General features: G+C 43.9%; 1 protein-coding gene across 1 annotated transcript; it reads left to right on the top strand.

The window, feature by feature from the left end:
- The first annotated feature begins 1,555 nt into the window (after positions 1-1,555).
- Positions 1,556-14,326, top strand: LOC132764226 (T-lymphocyte surface antigen Ly-9). Its single transcript, XM_060758127.2, has 4 exons — positions 1,556-1,742; positions 3,253-3,573; positions 7,553-7,822; positions 13,459-14,326. The coding sequence occupies exons 1-4, from the start codon at positions 1,682-1,684 to the stop codon at positions 13,539-13,541; spliced, it is 735 nt and encodes a 244-aa protein (XP_060614110.2). The 5' UTR covers positions 1,556-1,681; the 3' UTR covers positions 13,542-14,326.
- Positions 14,327-15,121: the final 795 nt, after the last annotated feature.

Raw genomic sequence — 15,121 nt, 5'->3', positions numbered from 1 at the left:
ACAAGATTTCAGCTCTTCTCGGTTCCTCCTCAGCTGACTTTTTTTTTTTGCTGACCACCCTAAAAATGTCATCATTCCTATGATGTGTCCTGCTCCACCCAGTTCCTCTTTGACATCTTTTTTCTGCTGACCAAAGGGGGAAATGCATAGAGTCCTCCAGTACTAGAGTTGGAAGGGACCCCAAAAGGCCATCTAGTCTAACCTCATACTCCTGAATGATGCCCAACCAAGCCCTCTTTTCAAGACCCCCAAAGCAAGAAAGTCTGCCAATGATTTCTTATTAAGGGCATATTTACCGGGATTGTGGTGCAGCTGGCTGAGTGTCAGCTGCATTAAGATCACTCTGACCAAAAGGTCATGAGTTCGAAGCCAGCCCGGGCTGGAGTGGGTGTCCAGCCATTGTGTAGCCCGTTGTCGACCTTTGCAACCCGAAAGACAGTTGCATCTGTCAAGTAGGAAAATAAGGGACCACCTTGTGTGGGAGGCTAAATTTAACTAATTTATGAGGCCATAAAGAAAGAAGACTCCGGGGAATGTGGAATGTGGAAGAACTTCATCGGTGTCGTTGATGGACGATGAAAAGCAGCAGCTCCCCTGGCGGCCAGAAAAAAAAGTTAAATAGCCTTTGTCTGTTAAATGTTGTTTGTCAAACTGGCATTGAATGTTTGCCATATATGTGTTTACTGTAATCCGCCCTGAGTCCCCTGCGGGGTGAGAAGGGCGGAATATAAGAACTGTAAATAAATAAATAAATAAATTTACACTTTCGAATGAATGCAGTTTGACCCCACTTTAACTCCTGTATGGAATCCCGGGAGCTATAGTTTTACAAATATTTTTCTTTGCCATTGGCTCAAAAAATAAATAAAACCCGTAACCTCCAAGGAGGGAAAGAAGAGGAGGACTTCCTGGCCTGGCTGAAACACTCTTGGGCCGTAATAGGATTTCTGAGCTTCTCCAAATGGTCCTTAGCTATTTGAGAAACTATTTGAAGGTGCTCCAACTCCCAAACACAAGGCCAATGCCCACCAGACCCTTCCAGTATTTTCTGTTGGTCATGGAAGAACTGTGTGCCAAGTCTGGTTCAATTCCATTGTTCTAAACTCTATTTCACTACCAACCCAATAGATTGGGGGCAGTATATGGAAGTCTCCAAGGGTTTGGTGTTTAAAGTCTCCCGGATTTAGTGCACAAAATAGTCGATTCCTTGTCCTCTCTGTCTTTCTGGGAGGAATAGATCCTTCATGGGGGCACCTTTGTTATCTTGGAATAACAAAGAGAAAACCCAAGGCTGTGAGGTCAGCTTGCCTTCCTTGTGTTATCAATCTCCCTGTCCTTCTGCTCATGTCTCCCACCTTCTCTTCCATACACATTGTTGAAGATTAACTATTCTTTTCCTTTGTTGCTTGTCCTTTGCCTTCACCTGCCCCTTCCATGCCTTGCCAAAGCTTCCCTAGCTATTTTGGGAGTGTCTCTAACTTTTTTGGGAGGGAGGGTTCTAGCAAAAGTTGAGGAGCAAGAAGGGACTTTTGGCTATTTTCTGACTCTTCGGTCACAAGGGCCACATTGGAGAAGGGGAAGTCTCTTTCCCCCTCCCCGTCTTCCTTCTTTGAGACATTGAGAGAAAGACTTCTTCAACTTACCAAAGACATTTCTCTAGAAGTTGCCAGGATCAGCCAATATGAAGTCTTTTGGAGGTCCCATCACCTTCGTCCTCTTCCTCCTCCTCATCCACACTGCAAGTAAGTCAAAATAGGACCTCTTTCTCTCTGCCCCTAGCGTTCCTATTTCTCATGGTTGCCACTGCGTATTTTGGCCTTAAGAAGATCCTTATTGTCCAGGGTGGGAGAAAGAAGTCTTGTCTGTTTGTGAATGTTGCAATTGGCCAGCTTTGCAGCTTCAAAGTCTGGCTGCTTCCTGCCTGGGGGTTCCTTTGTTGGGAGGTGTTAGCCGGCCCTCTTTGAAGCAGCCCCAATCCCACCAGTGTTCAAATCTGGGAATGTCGGGTGTTTGTGCCAAATTTGGTCCAGTGCATCAGATATCGTGACGTCAACACAATATGAGATATACCGTATATACTCGAGTATAAGCCGACCTGAATATAAGCCGAGGCACCTAATTTTACCACAAAAAACTGGGAAAATGTATTGACTTGAGGATAAGCCGAGGGTAAGAAATGCAACAGCTACTAGTAAATTTCAAAATAAAAATAGATACCAATAAAATTATATCAATTTAGGCATTAGTAGATTAAATGTTTTTGAATATTTACATGGGGTTTCTGTGTGGGAGGTTTGGCCCAATTCTATCATTGGTGGGATTCAGAATGCTCTGTGATTGTAAGTGAACTATAAATCCCAGCAACGACAACTCCTGAATGTCAAGATCTATTTCCTCCAAATTCTACCAGTGTTCATATTAGAACATATTGAGTATTCGTGTAGAGTTTGGTCCAGATCGATCATTGTTTGAATCCACAGTGCTCTCTGGGTGTAGGTGAACTACAACTCCCAAACTCAAGGTCAATGCCCACCAAACTCTTCCAGTATTTTCTGTTGGTCATGGGAGAACTGTGTGCCAAGATTGGTTCAATTCCATCGTTGGTGGGGTTCAGAATGCTCTTTGATTGTAGGTGAACTATAAATCCCAGCAACTACACCTCCCAAATGTCAAGATTTTATTTTCCCCAAACTCCACCAGTGTTCACATTTGGGCGTATTGAGTGCTTGTGCCACGTTTGGTCCAGATCGATCATTGTTTGAGTCCACAGTGCTCTCTGGATGTAGGTGAACTACAACTCCCAAACTCAAGGTCAATGCCCACCAAACCCTTCCAGTATTTTCTGTTGATCATGGGAGTTCTGTGTGCCAAGTTTGGTTCAATTCCATCATTGGTGGAGTTCAGAATGCTCTTTGATTGTAGGTGAACTATAAATCCCAGCAACTACAACTCCCAAATGAAAAAATCAATTTTTTTGAGTGAAGGACATACAGTGGGTTTTTAGGTGTCTTGTGTCTAAATTTGGTGTCAATTCTCCCAGTGGTTTTTGAGTTAAGTTAATCCCACAAACGAACATTACATTTTTATTTATATAGATTAGCATAGTACAGTATCAGTATTATATATTACTATATTGTACTATACCATTATATTGTAATATTATTACATGTACTATAAATATATGACTATAATATCATATTATTATTAGTAGTAGTGGTATTATATTACATTATAATATTATAAATTTCCCAGGAGCAGCGGTCCCTACCCCGAATTTCACCACCCAGGTGGGCGACTCGGTCACTCTGGATACAAAGATTCCCAAAGGAGCCGCTTACGTCAACATCCAACTCCGATCGGCCTCCCTGCGCAAGGGTCTGGCTGTGTGGATACCGGGGAAGCCGATCTCTGTCATCTCTCCACAGTTTTCGGGAAGGATCACCTTCGAGGAAGATCGGCACGAGTTCCATATCAGCCACCTGAGGGTGGAAGACGGAGGCATCTTTGAAATTTCGATGGAGAATGCTGAAAGCGTTATGACAGACTTGGGGAAATATGTAGTCTTTGTGTTCAGTGAGTAAGATCTCCGCTCTAGGCATAATTGTCCAAAACTTTTGTCCATGTGTGCAAATGGCTACAAATTGGGTTGCTGTGAGTTTTCCAGGCCGTATTACAGAAGCATTCTCTCCTGACATTTCACCCACATCTATGGCAGGCATCCTCAGAGGTTGTGAAGTCTGTTGAAAACTAGGAAAAGTCGCTTTGATCCGTTCCGGCCTGGATACCATATTAACGGCAGTCTCTGAGGATGTAGCACGAGCACCTGCTTGTTCGATTTTGATGGATTCATTTCAATTGGTGAAACCCGAGGATGTGGACAAGATACTTGGAGGAATGAGAGCGACCACATGCATCCTAGACCCCTGCCCATCCTGGCTTCTAAAGGAGGCCAGAGGGGGATTGGCCGAGTGGGTGAAGGTGGTGGTTAATGCCTCCCTTCGGGAAGGCATCATTCCAGCCAGCCTAAAACAAGCAGTAATAAAACCGCTGTTGAAAAAACCATCACTGGATCCCACTCAATTTGTCAACTATCGGCCTGTCTCCAATCTCCCCTTCTTGGGCAAAGTCCTGGAACGTGTGGTGGCCTCACAACTCCAGGTATTCTTGGTAGACACAGATTATCTGGATCCGGCACAGTCTGGCTTTAGGCCGGGACATGGTACCGAGACAGCTTTGGTCACCTTAGTGGATGATCTCCGGCGAGAGCTAAACAGGGGGAGTGTGTCCCTGTTGGTTCTGCTGGACCTCTCAGCGGCCTTCGATACCGTCGACCACGGTATCCTTCTGGGACGCCTTGCGGGAATGGGCCTTGGTGGCACTGTTTTGCAGTGGCTCAGGTCCTTCCTAGAGGATCGTACCCAGAAGGTGTTGTTGGGGGACAACTGCTCGTCCTCACAACCATTGTCTTGTGGGGTCCCGCAGGGTTCAATACTGTCCCCCATGTTGTTTAACATCTACATGAAGCCGCTGGGGGAGATCATCCGGAGTTTTGGGGTGCGGTGTTATCTGTATGCAGATGATGTCCAACTCTGTCACTCCTTTCCACCTACTACTAAGGAGGCTGTCGAGGTCCTGAACCGGTGCTTGGCCACTGTGTCGGACTGGATGAGGGCTAACAAATTGAAACTGAATCCAGACAAGACAGAGGCACTCCTGGTCAGTCGAAAGGCCGAACAGGGTATAGGGTTACAGCCTGTGTTAGACGGGGTCACACTCCCCCTGAAGACGCAGGTTCGCAGCTTGGGTGTTACCCTGGATTCATCGCTAAGCTTGGAACCCCAGGTCTCAGCGGTATCCAGGGGAGCATTTGCTGAAAAATGAGGTATAGAAATGAATCAAATAATAATAATAATAATAATAATAATAATAATAATAATAATAATAATAGTCCAAGGTAGTGGTGAAATCGAGGAGGAATTTAAAAGGGTCTGGCCCTGTAGGAGAGACCGTAGGGACCCACCAAAGAGGGCTCACTACAAATGGTGAGCAAAGAGAAGCCCAATTGAAAAGGATTTTCCTAAGTTCCCAAAAGAAATCTCACCAAAGTTGAAGGAAGCGCCACCGAGACGATTTTATTGCGATTCAGCTGAAAAGGATGCAAAGCAGCAATATTTTGCCAAGCTGAGCATACAGTGTACAAAAATAAAGGCCTTTTTATACATAAAACAGAGCTCCCATTCCCCGCCCCTCTGCTGGCTCGACGATGATTGGCTGGCGCTCTACAGCTGGGAGGAGGCTTGGCCTCCTCCTGAGCGCCTGGGTCAATCGCTGGGCTTCTGCCACCTCGGCGTCCTGACAAATTAGGAAAGAGGGAGGGAAACAATGGATTCTTGAGAGGATCATGGAAGTAGGAAATGTCCAAGCGGCTAGCGAGTCCCCGGGGAGGGGGAGGGGGCTGCGAGCCAGCCTTTGCTATTGTCTTTGAGAGGCTGCAAGCCTGACATAATCCAGATTTTTCCAGTGCTGAGAGACAGGAACAATGAGGGAATTTTGGCTGAACTTTCGGTGGATAAAAGTTGAATCAGTAACAGATTAGGACCAAGTGTGGCTCTTTGAAGGCTTCCTTTGTCTTATTGAGATATGATCATAAATGCCAAGTGACCACTTCCTCTGGGGGGCCAACTCCGAGGCCAGAGGTCACGGTCCTTTGTTATTGTCCATGCAAATAGTGTCTTTTGATAAGAGTCTTTTCCAACTGAAGATTTCCTCCTTTCCAGGGTCAGGGAGGGGTGGTTTCCTTGTATTTTTATACATTTCTCAATAAAGGGGAATTGGGCAAAAGGGTCAGGAAAGGTGAGATACACAGGGAGAAATATAGAAATCATACCAACTTATCCCTCCCACCAGAGTCCCATAGAAGTTCAAGAGAGTACATAAGTGTAAAGGGGGGCGGTTTCTCAGTAATAAATGTGTTACCTTCTGCTATATATGAAACCTAGGGCATAAAACCTTGATTAAATCCAGTCTGGTGTCCTTGTCCTTAGCAAAACTATAAGTTACTATCTTTTATTGGGGGGGAGGGGGGTCATGTTCGACTTCAGTGGGAGAAAGAACTCTTGTATTTTGGAGGATTCCCCCAAGCAGGAAGCAGCCAAACTTTGAAGCTGCAAGGCTATTCAATGTTAATCAAAGCAATCAATTGCAGCATTCACCACTTGCCTCCAACAGACAAGAGTTCTTTCTCTCATCCTGGACATTATTCCACAGATATATCAACCCCACTTGCCTAGTTTCCAACAGACTTCACAACCTCTTAGGCGAAGAACTCTTGTCTGTTTGAGGCTAGTGTGATTGATGGTGGCGGGGTATAAATAAATACCAGTTAAAAGCCAATTAAGGTGGTCCCAGTGGTGATTGGCACACTGGGTGCAGTGCCTCAAGACCTTCGGCATCTTGGAGGCTGTGCTCAGTTCCGACCACAGGGGGGTGCTGTCACTCCACTTTCTCTGCCGAAGAACTTGGTCCGTAAACTTCCTCCTTGATGAAATCACCAGCATTTTTCTGGCATTGCCTTAAATACCTCCCCGCTTAAGCAGTACCTATTTATCTACTCACGTTGTTGTTTTCGAAACTGCTAGGCAGGCAGAAGCTGGGCTAAAGGCCAGGAGTTCACCCTGACCCAGGTTTTGAACTGTCAACCTTCAAGATTGGGAAAATTTACTACAGCTGGTGGTTGACCTGCTGTGCTAAACCCGGCCCAAAATAATAATAATAATAATAATAATAATAATAATAATAATGTCTTTCTATTTCACCTCCTCCAACCCGCCTGCATTGCTTTGACATATGATGTCAATACCCTTGAGTCCCATCAATGGAAGAAAGGTGAGGGGGGAAATGAAATAATAATAGCAAGAGCTAATAATAATAATAATAATAATAATAATAGGATTTAAAGATCGAACTGCAAAGACTCTGGCACAAGCCAGTCAAGGTGGTCCCATTGGGTGCAGTGCCTCAAGACCTTGGCCCGCACTTAAACACAATCAGCGCTGACAAAATTTTATTGTGTTTCAAATAATAAGAAAAATAATAATGCCCAACAAAAATTAAATATTTGTGTTTTGGATTTTAGGCCTATTCCTAGGGTTCTTTGGGATGCTGATTCAGAAAAATGCGTTGAATTCAGATAAACCGCATCAGCTCTAATTTCTTAGATGTGGTCATCATGACTTTCGATGGGCGAGCAGATGGTGACGGGTAGATGCCATATGTTCTGTATCTCAAAAACTAGAGCTGAAAGGGAAAAAACTGGGACCACTTTTGGAAATATCGGGTCAAATAGACCCAGAGACAGGGCTAATGTTTGGGGCACCAAAATGTGGAACCTTAGCAAGATGCAGAATTGTGCACTTGCTTGTCGACTTGGCAAAAGCAAGCGGTCAGTCCTAACTTGTATGTTCTTTCCCATATGTAATTTTTGCTTTTGTTGGCTGGTTCCAAAGGGTGAGGATACCAGCCCCCCTCATTCTCATTTTCTTCTTTTCCACAGACATCAGCGTCGTCTCTGCCAGTCGGTTTGACAACCAGTCCTGCAGTATGGACTTGCTTTGTGAAGCCGGGACAGGGAGCAGAGCGGTGACCTATACCTGGAAGCACATGTCCAAGGGTTCCACTGTCTCCCGGAGCCCCTGGCTTCACCTTGTCATGGACCCCAAAGACCAAGGGGACACTTATACCTGCACCGCACAATCCCTCGGCATGCAGGGAACTTGGGACATCAAGCCCTATCCACAATGTGGACCCAAATCTGGGGCTCAAGGTAAGCACCAACTTGGCATGTGTCCTCCTTTGGACTCAAATGCCCATAATCCCCAACCTTGACCAGGTCTTAAAGTGGGACCCTCTCATCAAACTCCAAATACACCCCTAAGCACAGCTCCATTATTTGCTCCTCGAAGGAGCAAATATTTGCTCCCATTGCTTTCATCATTTCAGTCTTAGGATGATAATAATAATAATAATAATACTAATAATGATATAATCATAATCATAATGGTGAAGATGTTTGCAATTTATAATGTAGATTTCAAACTATGTATGTATGTTTAAAATGCAGTAGCCGAGTATATTCCTGTGTGGAAAGAGTTAACTGAACCATGGAGGGAATGACATTCCTAGAGAGGTCATAAATCAAGAGTATAGAACTAATGGATGCAGTGTCCTATGTCCTACGTCATATGTCACTCTGGAATGCAAGAGGTGTGGACTAGTACTGATAATAGAGGTGTGGACTAGTACTGATAACAGCAGTTCGTGTGTTTGCAATGTTACAATCGAATGGTGTAGAAGCAAGCTTTACGATCTGCTGAGTGTTAAGTAGCTTCTAATGTATATAGCTGTAAAATAAAGTAGTTTATAGCCTCAAGTGGCTGTGATTGATCGTGTTCGTGCCTGGCTGTGCAGCCGATGCATGATACGAGGATTTAAAGTTCGAACTGCAAAGACTCTGGCACAGGCCAATCAAGGTGGTCATAGTGTTGATCAGCAAACTGGGTGCAGTGCCTAAAGACCTTGGCCTGCACTTAAAAACAATTGGCGCTGACAAAAATACCATCTGTCAGTTGCAAAAGGCCAGCCTACTGGGATCTGCAATCACTATTTGCTGATCATCACACAGTCCTAGACACTTGGGAAGTGTCCGAGGTGTGATCCAATACAACAGCCAACAGAGTGCCCTTGTTTGCTGTGCACTAATCTTGTTGTGTTTCAAATAATAATAATAGGAGAAAGGTAAAGTCCATTTCTAAGCCAAAGTGTGGGCATTGTCCGTAGACACCTCCAAGGTCATGTGGCCGGCATGACTGCATGGAACACCGTTACCTTCCCGCTCGAGCGATACCTATAAATGCCATAAATAAATAAATAAAATTAAGTTTTCCCCCGTCATTTACTCCAGTCGTGTCCGACTCTGGGCATTGGTGCTCATCTCCATTTCTAAGCTTTTAAATCCTTGTATCATGTATTATTATTATTATTATTCTAAATAATTATATTATTAGTATTAGTGGGTAAAGGATTCCCCTGACATTAAGTCCAGTCGTGTCCGATTCTGGAGGGTGGTGCTCATCTCCATTTCTAAGCCAAAGAGCCAGCGTTGTCTGTAGACACCTCCAAGGTCATGTGGCCGGCATGACTGCATGGAGTACCCTTACCTTCTGCTGGAGTGGTACCTATTGATCTACTCACATTTGCATGTTTTTGAACTGCTATGTTGGCAGAAGCTGGGGCAGACAGCAGAAGCTCATGCCGCTCCCCAGATTTGAGCCTGCAGTCAACAAGCTCAGCAGTTCAGTGGTTTAACCCACTGTGCCACTGGGGGGTTCTGATACTACTACTACTACTAATAATAATAATAAATTAATTATTAAAATAAATTGAATCCCCCGGTGGCACAGTGGGTTAAGGCGCTGAGCTGCTGAGCTTGTTGACTGAAAGGTCGCAGATTTGAATCCGGGGAGTGGCGTGAGCTTCCGCTGTCAGCCCCAGCTTCTGCCAACCTAGCAGTTCAAAAACATCCAAATGTGAGTAGATCAATAGGTACCGCTCTGGCGGGAAGGTAACGATGCTCTGTGCAGTCATGCCAGCCACATGTCCTTGGAGGTGTCTACGGACAACACCGTCTCTTTGGCTTAGAAATGGAGATGAGCACCACCCTCCAGAATTGGACACGACTGGACTTAATGTTAGGGGAAAACCTTTACCTACTAATACTAATAATATAATAATTTAGAATAATAATAATATTAATAATAATACATGATACAAGGATTTAAAGATTGAACCACAAAGACTCTGGCAGAAGCTAGTCAAAGTGGTCCCAGTGGTGATGGGCACACTGGGTGCAGTGCTTAAAGACCTTGGCCTGCACTTAAAAACAATCAGAGCTGACGAAATTACCATCTGTCAGCTGCAAAAGGCCACCCCACTTGGATCTGCACGCATTATTCGCCGATATATCACACAGTCCTAGACACTTGGGAAGGACCCGACGTGTGGTCCAATAGAACAGCCAGCAGAGTGACCTTGTTTGCTGTGGACTCATCTTGTTGTGTTTCAAATATTAATAATAATAATAATTATTATTATTATTACTATCATGTCTCGAGACTATTGTATCAATGGAGTTGTACCTTGAAAAGGCCTTGAAAAGTGTTGATGCCTCCTGAAACTACGAATCCCAGGAGTCCAAAGCATTGAGCTGTGGCAGTTAAAGTGGTGCCAAACTGCATTAATGTGACAGTGTAGATGCACTCCGAAAGACAAGGGATGGGAAAGCCAAAAGGCACCAATTCCTCTTCCTCCCGTCCCTTGGGTTTCTGCGAAAATCCAAACAGCCTCGCAAATTATTACAAATAACACCACTTGCCAAATTAACATTTTGGAAACCTAAGCGGATTTGTCAGCTGGCTGCTTGTTTCCTCTCTCTGGGTCTCCCTCCGCCCTCTTTGTGTGTCTCCGAATAGCTCCGTTTCTGGAGTTTGCCCAAGCAAACGCTTCTCCTTGCGTTCGGCGTTGTCCCTTGCATTATTCATCGCCGTCGTCGTTATTCCACGTTCAGCAATTCTTTTTGAAGTTCTGAAAAGTCATTATGTGGCTAACCCGTGCGTTGACGAATTTGGAAAAGCGGGGAGGGAAGTTTGTAAAAAGCAAAATAATTATTTACGCAGCCGTTCGTTGCCTCTTTTGCTGCGGCGGCGTTTCCTCGAGACGTTCAAAGTCCTTGCGAGAAGATAGCAGTCTAAAAGCGGAGACAAGGGACATATATAAATGTATACATACACATACACGAGAAGGGTGTTTGGAGTCAGAAGAACAAACAGATAAAATGAGGCGTTTATCCACATTCCATTCCAGGCCTTCATCTCACTGCATTTGATTATTCGCCGGTTAGATCAACAGGCTTCCTCTAGAAATCTCTACACGATTGATCAAACTGCATCAATCTCTATAGCATAGATGCAGTTTGATGCCTCTTTAGATGCCAAGACACAATGGAACTGAATGCTGGGAGCTGTAGTTGAGCAAGGTCTTTTGCCTTCTCTGCCCAAGAGGGCCGGTGTCACACCAAACTACAACTCCCATTGCATGGAGCCATGACAGTTCAAGGGGATGCCTCCACGCAACAAAGGCCAGGCTACCACCATGCAGATACCCTCACTGATTGAGTCTGTAGATTCATAGTTAGGTAAAGGTTTCCCCCTGATATTAAATCTAGTATGATGCAATGGGTTAAAGCACTGAGCTGCTGAGCTTGTTCAAATCCGCGGAGCAGCATGAGCTTCTGCTGTCAGCCCCAGCTTCTGCCAACCTAGCAGTTCAAAAACATGCAAATGTGAGTAGATCAATAGGTACCGCTCTGGCAGGAAAGTAACGGCGCTCCATGCAGGTTTAACCCGCTGTGCCACCGGGGGTTCCTGATAATAATAATAATCATCATCATCATCATCATCATAATCATCATAATTTATTAATGATTAATATAAGTGGAACCCCCCAGTAGCGCAGTGGGTTAAAGCGCTGAGTTGCTGAGCTTGTTGACCAAAAGGTCACAGGTTCGAATTTGGGGAGAGGCGTGAGCTTCCGCTGTCAGCCCCAGCTTCTGCCAACCTAGCAGTTCGAAAACATGCAAATGTGAGTAGATCAATAGGTACCACTCTGGCGGGAAAGTAACGGCACTCCATGCAGGTTTAACCTGCTATGCCACTGGGGGTTCCTGATAATAATAATAATAATAATAATAATAATAATAATAATAATTTATTAATGATTGATATAAGTGGAACCCCCCAGTAGCACAGTGAGTTAAAGCACTGAGCTGCTGAGCTTGTTGACCCAAAGGTTGCAGGTTCGAATCTGGGGAGCGGCGTGAGTTTCCGCTGTCAGCCTCAGCTTCTACCAACCAAGCAGTTTGAAAACATGCAAATGTGAGGAGATCAATAGGTCTCTGGCGGGAAGATAACAGCGCTCCATGCAGTCATGCCAGCCACATGACCTTGGAGGTGTCTACGGACAACGCCGGCTCTTCGGCTTAGAAATGGGGATGAGCACCAGAGTCCCAGAGTAGGACACGACTGGACTTCATGTCAGGGGAAAATCTTTACCTTTACCTATGGTTATTTATATTATATGCTAAATGTTTTTAAAGTCGAATTGTTGCCAACTTGAGTCGCCTTCGGGCTGAGAAAGGCGGTATACAAATATGGTAAATAAATAAAATAATAGTCGTGTCTGACTCATCTTGTTGTGTATCTAATAATAATAATAATAATAATAATAGCTGACATGATGTGAGGATTTAAAGATCGAACTGCAAAGACTCTGGCACAAGCCAGTCAAGGTGGTCCCAGTAGTGATCGGCACACTGGGTGCAGTACTTAAAAACCTTGGCCTGCACTTAAATACAATCGGTGCTGACAAGATTACCATCTGCCAGCTGCAGAAGGCCACCTTACTGGGATGTGCACGCATTTTTCGCCGATACATGACACGGTCCTAGACACTTGGGAAGTGTCTGACGTGTGATCCAATACAACATCCAGCAGAGTGATCTTGTTTGCTGTGGACTCATCTTGTTGTGTTTCAAATAATAATAATAATAATAATAATAATAATAATAATAATAATCCTAGACACTTGGGAAGTGTCCGACGTGTGATCCAATACAACAGCCAGAAAAGTGATCTTGTCTGCTGTGGACTCATCTTGTGTTTATAATAATAATAATAATAATAATAATAATAATAATAATAATCCTAGACACTTGGGAAGTGTCCGACGAGTGATCCAATACAACAGCCAGCAGAGTGATCTTGTCTGCTGGGGACTCATCTTGTTGTGCTTCAAATAATAATAATAATAATAATAATAATAATAATAATAATAATAATCCTAGACACTTGGGAAGTGTCCGACGTGTGATCCAATACAACAGCCAGAAAAGTGATCTTGTCTGCTGCAGACTCATCTTGTATTTCTAATAATAATAATAATAATAATAATAATAATAATTATTATTATTATTATTATTATCCTAGAGACACTTGGGAAGTGTCCGACGCGTGATCCAATACAACAGCCAGCAGAGTGATGTTGTCTACTGTGGACTCATCTTGTTGTGTTTCTAATAATAATAATAATAATAATAATAATCCTAGATACTTGGGAAGTGTCTGATGTTTGATCCAATACAACAACCACCAGAGTGATCTTGTCTGCTGTGGACTCATCTTGTTGTGTTTCAAATAATAATAATAATAATAATAATAATAATAATAATAATATCTGTAATTAATGAGTTAACCAGCCTGGGCTTTGCAGAGACTCTACAGCCGTCTTCCATCTTTACTGGGCTGATCTGAACCATCTTCTTTGCTTCTCCCCTCTGTCTTTTTGCAGGACTCTTCGGACTTCGATTCCCATCCATTTGCCTCCTCGCTCAAGCCCTTCTGCTCACCCTTGTGGTGGCCCATTCAGGGTGAAAAGAGCCTTGGGCAACTCAAAGAAGAACCTGTCTTAATAAGGAGATGAAGACGAAACAATGAACGTTGGGATCCATCATCCAAGGCACACAATTTCAACCACGTCTAAAGATTTTGAAGACGTGGAACCTGATTTGGGCTTCCTCCCTTTGGGTTGCCAAGTGATCCAAAGGAGAGGGCTAAGCCGGGAACGTAGTCCCATCGATATGTGGTCTGATTATATTTTCCTTTCCTTTAATTGGTATCATTCATCTACTTTCTGTATATACTGTATTTCAGATTGCAATATTAATGTCAAAAATACACAGTATATTATGGATTTGTGCTATATTGGGACGGTAAAGAGAAATATCACTTAAGTAAAATAACAATAAATAAAACCAGAAAAATAAAATAAGGTGTAAACACTAATCTATTATATTATAACTAGTCCAGCAGGTGGCACTAAGAAACTGCTTTTCTTTTTCTAGTTAGGGTAGCAATTTGAGCATTGGACAATATGCGTGCATCTACACTGTAGAATTAAGGCACTTTGAGGACACTTTAACATCATGGTCCAATGCTATGGAATCCCAGGAGTTGTAGTTTTAGAAGGTCTTCAGCGTTCTAAAAGGGCCTCACCAAACTACAACTCCTAGGATTTTATAGCATAAAGTTGTGGCAATTCAAACTGCATGAATTCTCCAAGGTTGATGCAAATTATTGGCTCAGGTCCAGACTCTTTGACAAACTGCATCTCCCACATGTATTTGTGTATAGAATCATAGAATCATAGAATCAAAGAGTTGGAAGAGACCTCATGGGCCATCCAGTCCAACCCCTTTCTGCCAAGAAGCAGGAATATTGCATTCAAAGCACCCCTGGCAGATGGCCATCCAGCCTCTGTTTCAAAGCTTCCAAAGAAGGAGCCTCCACTACACTCCAGGGCAGAGAGTTCCACTGCTGAACGGCTCTCACAGTCAGGAAGTTCTTCCTCACGTTCAGATGGAATCTCCTCTCTTGTAGTTTGAAGCCATTGTTCCATTGCGTCCTAGTCTCCAGGGAAGCAGAAAACAAGCTTGCTCCCTCCTCCCTGTGGCTTCCTCTCACATATTTATACATGGCCATCATTTCTCCTCTCAGCCTTCTCTTCTTCAGGCTAAACATGCCCAGCTCCTTAAGCTGCTCCTCATAGGGCTTGTTCTCCAGACCTTTGATCATTTTAGTCGCCCTCCTCTGGACACATTCCAGCTTGTCAATATCTTCCTTCAACTGTGGTGCCCAGAATTGGACACAATATTCCAGGTGTGGTCTAACCAAAGCGGAATAGAGCATGGGGAGCATGACTTCCCTAGATCTAGACACTAGGCTCCTATTGATGCAGGCCAAAATCCCATTGTCTTTTTTGCCGCCACATCACATTGTTGGCTCATGTTTCACTAATTGTCCACGAGAACTCCAAAATCTTTTTCACACGTACTGCTCTCAAGCCAGGCATCGTCCCCCGTTCTGTATCTTTGCATTTCGTTTTTTTCTGCCTAAGTGGAGTATCTTGCATTTGTCACTGTTGAACTTCATTTTGTTAGCTTTGGCCATTCATC

This window comes from Anolis sagrei, chromosome 12, assembly GCF_037176765.1.
Source record: "Anolis sagrei isolate rAnoSag1 chromosome 12, rAnoSag1.mat, whole genome shotgun sequence".
NCBI lineage: Eukaryota > Metazoa > Chordata > Lepidosauria > Squamata > Dactyloidae > Anolis > Anolis sagrei.
Note: the sequence above shows the minus strand (reverse complement) of the source record. Positions and strands in the feature narration are given on the sequence as shown.